Consider the following 10,158-nt stretch of genomic DNA (forward strand, 5'->3'; position numbering starts at 1 on the left):
ATGAACTCTCAATAAAATTAATTACCGTCCATCCACCATTGTCAGTTTCAAAGTCACAATAGACATCAAATCCTGGTTCTAAAGGATCAGGATATATCTTATAAACTCCGTTTCCTTTACATGCTTTATGCAATTTGACATCTTTGCAATCAATTGGACGTTGATTAGGCTCTTCTGTTTTTTCTGGGAATAAAAGCAATAATTTCATTAAAGTTGTTTTTTCCATTTTCGAAAAATATCAACTATCTACATGCATCACAGTTCATATTGATAAAAAAAATGTGTATATACAAATGTTGAGTGTTAAAATTGTCATTACGGTCAATATTGTCGCAAAACGATCGTACCCTTCAGAAATGTTTAACAAGAACAATCTCGGGTATCAGAGTTCGGAATATCAAAGACACTTACAATACAATTAATCCGAATGTAATTCAAGAAATTATCATTAACAAAGTCTATCATAACACATTTATTATCAGACCTATACTTATATGTTTTAGAGGACACAACTATTTATATGAAGTTTAAAAACATAATAAATAATTTTAACATTTGCATTATGCTCACATGCTTCTTTATCGTAGGTAGTAAAATTAACCAAGTCAATGATAATACAGTTCGTAACAACCCTATACTTATGTTTAGAGGACACAGCTATTTATATCTTATGTTATCAGCTGACGTTAAGTTGAAAAATTAAAGCTGTTCATAACAACACAACTCATTACACATTACAGTTTTATAAACCAGAGTTTACATAGTAAATATGATTACTTTTGCATTACGACATGTTTCTATTTCATTGTGCAATTGATTGGTGCTTTTATGTCTAAAGGTAGTAGATCGTTATTATTTCATTGCAATCAGAATATATTTTTCTAACTTTTAATTTATGTTTTCTTAAAACAAACTGTTTGTATCTACCTCGAAATTTCTTTTCATGATTCAGTAAAATTTTCTACATCTTCCAATGTGATTAAAAACATTCCATTACTATTACAACTGCAAAATCCCTAATATACTTTAATTCGTTGGTTTTGCTTTCTATTTGTATTTTCATATATATATATATATAATGTGTGTGTTTCTTTTCGATGTAACGTTACGATCCGGCTTGGAAAGCCTAATATGGAAAATAAACTTGAAAGTACCTCAATGTAACTGATTTATGGTTCTACGTGGATTATAAAACGAAGGATAAGATATTAAAGGGGAAATTAGATAAACATGTTAAAGTAGTTAAAAATTTTCATGTACATGTATTAGCAAACAAAAAGTTTGTCATGCATATTCTTTGTTCTAATCAATGTTTCCAATTTACAAGAATTTTGCATTGGCTGTCCTAATTGCTTTCCTATCCATAGTAACACTATCTATCTGTATAATATTAAATTGATAATTCATTATCAATTAAAAAAAAGCATGAACATTTTTTCAATGTAAATTAAGCAAGCAAAAACCATCAATCATCTGAATGCTTAATGTACAGTTTGATAGGTAATTTATGAGACATGTTTAGGGTTAAGTTAATTAATATCCAAAGATGCAGAAATAACATGTGACAATTCTAAATGGTAGTTTTTCTATTCTTATATTAACTTACTTTCTTCATTTTGAAACCATCATTGTCAATTAAATATAGATGGGCAATTGTCGGTCATACACACATACATACCAACATTTACACCGCATAGAATTTATGGAACTGTCATGATAAATAAAGAAATTTTGCATTTCCAAATGATTTGTTTTCTGTGCATTCTGCACCTATTTGTTTTCTTTAACCGAACATATACTAACATGATGCACCTTATATTATGTTTATAGATTAAAATTATTGTAATTATGATCATTCACATCCTATTTTATTTATTTGATTAAATATTTATTTATTTTATAATAATTTCATTGATTTTCCATTGGACGAACTGTGGGGGTGTCACTTATAATTAAAATATAATGGATCAAGGATTGGTACGGGTATACTTGTGAGTGATTGGTGTTTGTGAATTAATTCTGACCTTTAATCGACACAACAAATATTAATAGAATGCGTAAAGAGAAACATCTTGAAAATGAATGTACATGTCTTACCGTTTTCTTCTGCTATCTTGCCGACCATTTCATTAATGTAATCAGTTAACTGATCTGTCAAGTTCCTTTCAAAATTAGCAATTTGGGATTTCAAAATATCTTCCAGATCTTTTATTTTTGTATCGAGTGAGTCACTTACAAATTGCATAGATTGCACAGTATCTTCTATATTTTTGATTTTTGCTTCAACTGCATCATTAAGAAACTGCTTAGAATTCACAGTTTCCTCTATATTTTTCAATTTTGTTTCAATTGTATCACTTTCAAACTTCTTAGATATCACAGTCTTCTCTATATTTCTCATTCTTACTTCTAGTGCACCACTTAACAGCTGCTTTGATTTCAGAGTTTCTTCTAAAGTTTTCATTTTTTCTTCAATTGCATCACTTACAAACTGCTTAATACGTTCGTCTGCCTTCGACATGTCAAGAGTGGCCACTAATGGAGCATTTTGATTGTCAAGTAACCGAACCTCTACCTCCTTACTAGAATTAGATGTGGTCGTTGATGCTAGCACAAAAAATGAGAATCCATATATCCAAATTTTGAACATTATTATTTCTCCTTGGTTAAGTTGCACGCAGCAAATAGAACTGAATTTTTATCATTGAAAATATCTACTTCTTCTTCTTATATTTCTTCTCAAATCTTTTTGTAGGTTTGCCAAGTACGTTCTTATTCATGTTTCATAGCGTAGTGAAAGCCAGCTGTCTTTTTCAATCGAATGTTTATTTTCTCTGATATGAATAGTTCTAATATGAATTAAGTTAATGTTTCGTATCAAAGTTTTTAGTAAAAGTATTTCTCTCTTCTTTCATGTATATATATTTGAAGTTAATTGATATAAGTATCCATCTTTTAATCTATGAAAACATGAGATGTTTGTTATTCGTCAAAAGGTTAAACAACCCAACAACAAAAATAATAAATCGACACAAGCAGGACGTGTGTTTGTGGCTTTTATTATCCGAAGTGATATTTAATCAGTACCTGACTTCTCCTACTAAAATTTGACGTGTTCTCCTGAATTGCAATCAGCTGAATTTGACTATAGTTTTAGTCCTTTATAAGCTCTTAGTTGTTTGAATAAGTTTTGGTTTTTCCAATAGTTTGGCCTCTCGCATCAATGAAGGGATATGTATGTCGAGATAAACATCTGATGCAATACCATTGGTATCAACCCAAGTTAATGGTAGGGTTAGTGTTTCTCAATCTTTAGATTTCTATGTTGTGTTTTGTGAACTATTGTTTGTCTGTGTGTCGTTTTATCCATGGCGTTGTCAGTTTATTTTCGAATGATGAGTTTGAATTTCCCTCTGATTATTTTTCATTTTTTTTTTTGCATTTCATTTAATGATGTGTATATGAATATTTTAAATAGAGTTCAGTAAAATATTTGTAAATTTGCAAATAGATACCTTTTACTTTTGGTTTTTCATCTGAATTATAACCTGATTTACCATTACAATACATTGTACTTCTTTGTTCATTGCTTCATCCACATCTTCTATAACATTAAAAAAATGAATATCAGTGGTAGCTGGATGGGGTTACTTAGTTTTAGATTTGTTTTAAATGGTGGACCTTGAAGATAGAGGTCCTCATTGGTCCCTTTTCAAAATGCTTTTTGTGTTATTAGTCGTCATTAACTATAGCATGAAAACTTTTGTTGAAATCATTTTAGTTAATAATGTATTTTGTTTTTATTGTTTTATTTTGTTTTTTATTATTTTTTTAATTATACATACTTTATTGAAAACTTTCACATTTGTTAGTTTGCTTGAGAAAGTACCGGTACCTTATCCCGGCCTTATAAATCATTAGATTATATATCTATATAGAAAACTAGTTAGTAATTGTTAGTATTTTAAATCATAACATATTTACAATATATTATTATGTGTCCATTATTTCCATATTGTTAAAAAAAACGGAGAATTTTATTTCAAGGAGAAAGAGAGAAGAGAAGAGAAGGGAAAATAATCAATAAATAAAAAACAAACAAACAAACAAACAAACAAACAAAAAACAAAAAAATAACAAAAAAAACCATAAAAAATAAGGAGATAAATCTTTGAAATGTGCATTTTTTGGCAGCAGTATTTTTGTCTTAACATACAACATTGAATAAAATTTGGCGAAGTTGCTTTTCCATTGTAAAAAATTCAAAGAAACACAAAACAGATATTAACAAATTTACATGCTATTTTAGGCACAAAACAAGAGCAAAAAACAATAAACAACATATAACAGTATATTATATAAAACATATATATGGTGGTGTAGAGGAGGCTAAAACAATGTACAAAGTAACATTAAATAGGGTAATGCTAAGTTGCTCAAGTGTACATGATTCTAGTAATGGAAGCCAGGGATCCCAATTAACAATCGTGCCAAATCGTAAAACGTAGGAACTAGTATAACTCACATTATGAACATATATTCAAATTGTTTTTCCATCTATTATGTGCATAGAACTACAGAAGTTTGTAATGCATAGTAATTTGTGTTTTTATTGGTATCAAATGTATGAACTATCACAATAGATCTAGATTTGTAGATGCTACATATTTTTCTTTGATAAAACTTGTGTATATTCTGATGATGTTGTTTAAGTTTGTTCAAGCATTTTTCCTAATAAGTTTTTTCAAAGATTTCTTTGTATATATTGATATTTTCACAAAATTGTTGTATAATGTTTCAAAGTTTGGGCACACTGTATTATCTATTTAAGGTTTACATAATGCTTTATTAAATACCAACAATATTCTGCATTTCACAATGTGTTATTATTTGCAAATCAAATGTATTTGAAAACAAAAGACAGAAATTGTCTCAAATGAAATTGTATTAACTCGAAGAAAAAATAAATATATCTGACTATGCTTGTACCTTTAGAAATTTTGTATAGAGCTGTAGAAACAAAATTTCACGGAAATGTCGAGAGATGTGTTAATTAGAGTAACATAACCTACCTTCATCTCATTATATTATCCACTGTAGAACATAAATGGCCATGCCTTTTCAAACGAAATAAAAGATGAGGAACATATAACGATAGACAATGTTCCTCAAATATCATACGAAACTTCACATTTAAAACATTATGCATATGTTTTTTTTTATAATTAAATGGCTAGTTTTTATTATAAAAGATATGCTTATATACGTTTTTCTCAAGAAATTTCTATAATTTGTCCAAATGAAGAAGAAATTTACCATTTTTTTAATATTTTGATTCCAGTAACCAATTCGCCGATTAACTCAACATGAACTTTCTCGTAAAAATCTGGCAAATGTGACGCATGGATCAGTCCGTTTATCTTATTGTACATGTTATACACGTGCTCATTATACATGTTCCTTTGTTGATTGTTTACTAATGGGACAATCGGTAAACTACGGCTTCAAAACACGACAATTAATTAGCTGCCATATTTTCACATCATAATAGACCGAGATAGATTTGTTTGACGATTTCCCGATCTGAGATTTAAGATAGTCTACCAAGATAAGAAGCAGTATAAATCTTTTAATCTTTTTAATTTCAACCATTAATACTGTCTTATCCAACATCTTAGGATTTCCTTCCCTTATGTATGACAATTCATTTGTTTTAGTCAGATAGGAATTAGTGCGGCACAAGCTAACACCATCATCCGTCTACCCAATAAGGAAAATAGCTTCGATTCTTGGTCTAAATTCATTGGAAAGATAACATTGAAATTTCTTTGTTTTGGAACGAAAATTAAAGGGCAATAAGCTTAATTAGTAAATGGAAAAAAAATCTGTATGATTTGTAATTTACAAATGATAACATATTTAACATATCCATACTATGTTTCTTATGTTTAGATACCCTCTATTGTAAACGTGTCGAATCTGCTATCATATCTCTAATGTTAGGAAAAATCGCACAAATGAGAAACTTGTGCTAAATCGTTCAACGAAAGTACCTTGAACGGTGATATTTAGTCAAAGAAGCTTGTTTATTTAAAAATTACATGAATAGGGAGATGTGGTATCACTGCCAATTTGAAAAATATTCACCAGAAACCAAATGACGAGAATAAAAAAAAACTATACCGTACGGACTAAAACCATACTTAAAATTCAATACAGTTTGAAAAGTGTCATATTACCTTGGCTTGCCAAAACGTGAAAAAATTTAATAAGAAAAATCCGACAATTTGGTTTATACTCAAAACAATAAATGAAAATCAACAATTGCAGACAGCAACAAAGACAACCACTGATCAATAGACTCCCAATATTTTACGATCATTACAAAGATCCAGGTTTTAATCGGTGTGATAATTGCGTTGTCTAAATGACCACCGGTGTTTCACATTGATGTATTAAGTACTTTAGTTGACTTGAATACCACACAAATAATGATCTACACTCAACATTTTCACATCACCAGAATTCCTGAACCTCATTGACATTATTGGTGTAAACCACATACAATAAATTTATACCTTCTTCCTTGTAATTGACCATTTGCACGATATGTGTATACCCATTCATGCCTGCCTTGTTATACAAATTGATTCCTCGACAATTATTATTATGAAATTTATGCTAGTACGCTGTAATGCACTGCATTCAATTACAAATTGAATGTCAGTAGTGTTGTTCATAAGAAGGCTTCTACAGACTCAATTATAATGATTTATACGAATATAAATTGAAATTTATAATACGGGCTTTATGTTATAGTAATGTTTTAAGATTGCTCGGGTAAAAATGTCAAAATCTGGATTGATATCCTTTAGTGTTGCAAGTAAACTCATCATAGATATCAGGACTAACATTTTATATTAAATAAGACTCATCAGTGACACTCGAATAAAATTTGTTACAAAGGCCAAGTAACGCCCGATGTTGAAGAACATTGAGGACCAAAAAATCACAAAAATGTTGCCAAAAACAGGTAAGGTAATATATTCCTGAGGAAGAAAAGCCTTAGTATTTTAAAAATTTAAAGTTAATTTATAATAATGAACAAATCAATGATAACTTAAGTCAACACAGAAGTGCTGACTACTGGGCTGCAATAATTCAAAGGAGAAGATATTTGAATGCATTTTGAATTCAGACAAAGGCGAATAAAAGAACAAAACATGTTTTAATTCAACATGGACTACCTTAATTCAATTGTTACACGATTACACACAATGTCAACTCATTTGAAGTTTTCAGTTGACAAAATGTATAACAAACTGTTTTGAAATTCTACGTCTGTACATTTGAAAATAACTAGGAATCTAAGGTTACAACTCCTTCAGAAAAATATGATCTTATATTCATTTGAGAATTCTTTTTCGGTATATTATGAGCAATGTGTCCACTCATGTATTCAGCTAATTTTCTTTCTAGTAATTCTTCATTTTTGAAAGATTGGATTTAAGCAAAGAACTTAAACGATTTCTCGTTGATTTTTCATTAGCCGTTGTATATCTTCATTGATCACTAACACAGGGGTTGTGAGATGGAACCTTGCTCGTACCAATTTATGTATTATTCATATAATGTTTCACTTTTGGACGATGGTTGGTCGTTCTTACAGGAAACTTCAGTTTTATTCTCCTTAAAAATAAAATGCAGACATGATTTTACTAACACGGACAATCAATCAATTAGTAAATTGATTTCTACAAGTTCTACTGAGTTATTTCGTTTTATATTTCTTAAATTATCGCGTCGTGTTTTGTATAATTTTCTATCGTTATTTTATCGAACCAATGCGTATATTTATCATGTGAATCTACATGTATAAGGGTCTGAGTGGGGTTTACAGAACAAAGAATAGTCAAAACGTGCAAAATAAAGGACAAAAACAAATAAAGAATAAAATTGACATAAAGTATAAAGAATAGAGAATGATGGAACAAAAATATAAAGAATATGGAAAAAAGATCTAGATATGTACAGAACATGTCCTGACCGTCATCTATCGGCAGACCTTGGATGTCTACGCTCATTTTATTTGTGAGGTTCTGACATCAAGAGGTACTTATTGTAATGTGTATATTCATCAAAACTTAAACAACGTGTTTATTTAATTATTGTCGTATAGGCTGCATACATAACACTTAAAAATTCCTCTAGCACTTTATAAAAATTGATTACAAACATTGGTATGACATAAACAAGTACGCATCATCTGTGAATGTAGATATCTGTGCGGGGATCAGAACAATGTGAACGTGTATTTTACATGTTTATGATAATTAGTATTTTTTGTAAGAATTATTTTGTATGGCACCTATGGGCAGGGTCTTTTGGAAAAAATAATAATATCCACATTGCACTTGTTCTAGAATATGTAGCTTTGCTGCGATTTTTTTATTTTTTTTTTTTTATCTCAAATGGAGAATGGACTGGTTCATTTTTCTGAATCATATTTAGTTTGAACCATCGTTAGTACATGTACATTGAGTATCCTTCTTTCGTTATGAGGAATATATGTCAAGCTTTTGAGGACAGACCACTGATATCAAAGTTAAAGACACAAATTTCAAGTGTTTCTCATAACACTATCAAGCGTTTTTATTTTAACAATTTAAACCATTTTGACGTAAGAATTTGTCATCTGTTTGTGTATTCCTAGTCCTATTGCAAGTATCGATAGTAGCAACTTGTACTGTACCTCCTTATATGGAAAATATGAAGTAATGAAGGCAACACAAATTGATTGTGATAAAGATTGTGAATGATTTTGATTTTGAATTGGAAGAAATAGTATAATGAACATATAAAAAAGGGAAACAAATACTAAATAGACATTCGGGAATAAGAAGTCGAATAACAGCTACCTATATAAAACTATAAAGATATGAAGTATTTGCTAATGACACAACATTTTCAGCAAATAAGAAACAATGTTAACGGGATCATGTTGATTGAAGAAATTGATATTTCATTAAAGGAAATTGAACAGAAATATAGGACAGACGACAAACATTAAAAATAAATATTGGAGAATGATTAAACCTGTTATTTTGTATAGCTGAACAACACAAAACAAAACACATGTCCATGGCAACAGTCATACAAGAATATACGAGCAGTGCAAACCGTTATAATCTAACATTATACTTCGTACAGTATCAATTTGAAAAAAAAAACAGATATCTTTTCCTGACAAAACACACCTTAAAATACTAACATATGTCAACGTAGAAAACACATTCGTGACATGCCAGTTTTTTCTATCAAATATAGCTATCTTATCTTAATCTCACAATCTGGCCATCAGCTGTAAAATATAAAACACGATTGACGACAAATGGACCTTTAGTTGCTATAAAATCTTTTTTTTTTAAGTTAGATAAGAGCCATTGTTTGGCCATAGTAAGCATATGCAAAGCTCTCAAAATTTGTTTGAATCTATGTTAAATGAACTAGTTTGGTCACTTAGTGTAGAAAGATCCCTTGTGATGTCACTTTATTGTCATAAACATAAGTAGCCAGGATATGAATAGCATTTTTATCAATATATATATATATGAGCAACAGTTTTACCCGAAAAGATATTTTACACAGATTATCACTGGTATCTTTGTCAAAAATGTTTTTACGCAAAAGACTCTACCTGTAAGATTGGTAAATGAGGCTAGTATAGTAGATTTTGCACCAAATTGAAAAAATTTGAAGCCCTTATGTAAGGTAGAATTCACAATTATGAATATCAATATCTGACAGACAAGTGTCGTATAAACAATTGATGGTGATTTTAATCGTGGCCTTATTATACCTTCCATCTCATTACATGGTAATTGATATCATCACTATTTTACGATAACTTATCTTTACTATCGATATTTATAAGTCTATGATTCTTGTTAAATACCAATTCGTTTTTTTTTTATATAACTAGCTGTGTGAGATAAAAAGCAAACTATATTCAAAATAATATGCGATTAAAAGGCGTTATCAGATGTAACATGCATGAGACGATTAACAACATTCATACTAGAATTAAGATCGTCAAAATAGACGATTTCTACTCAAAGTTCAAATAACTTGCAATGGTAAGAAAATAAAATCATGCAA

At 29.5% G+C, this 10,158-nt stretch overlaps 1 protein-coding gene across 3 annotated transcripts in view; it reads right to left on the reverse strand.

Annotated features, from left to right (window-relative positions):
* LOC143075388 (microfibril-associated glycoprotein 4-like) overlaps window positions 1–2,750 on the reverse strand; it is a 121,721-nt gene extending 118,971 nt beyond the window's left edge. The window contains exons 1-2 of one of the 3 annotated variants that reach the window (XM_076250780.1): window positions 2,098–2,750; window positions 26–183 (exon numbers count right to left, since the gene is read on the reverse strand). In XM_076250780.1, coding sequence (XP_076106895.1) covers window positions 26–183; window positions 2,098–2,650 — 711 coding nt within the window. In that variant the 5' untranslated portion in view covers window positions 2,651–2,750. The remainder of the gene's footprint in view (window positions 1–25; window positions 184–2,097) is intronic. The other 2 variants (XM_076250779.1, XM_076250777.1) reach the window with 2 other exon arrangements.
* Window positions 2,751–10,158: the final 7,408 nt, after the last annotated feature.

Source organism: Mytilus galloprovincialis, chromosome 5 (assembly GCF_965363235.1).
Source record: "Mytilus galloprovincialis chromosome 5, xbMytGall1.hap1.1, whole genome shotgun sequence".
Classification (NCBI taxonomy): domain Eukaryota; kingdom Metazoa; phylum Mollusca; class Bivalvia; order Mytilida; family Mytilidae; genus Mytilus; species Mytilus galloprovincialis.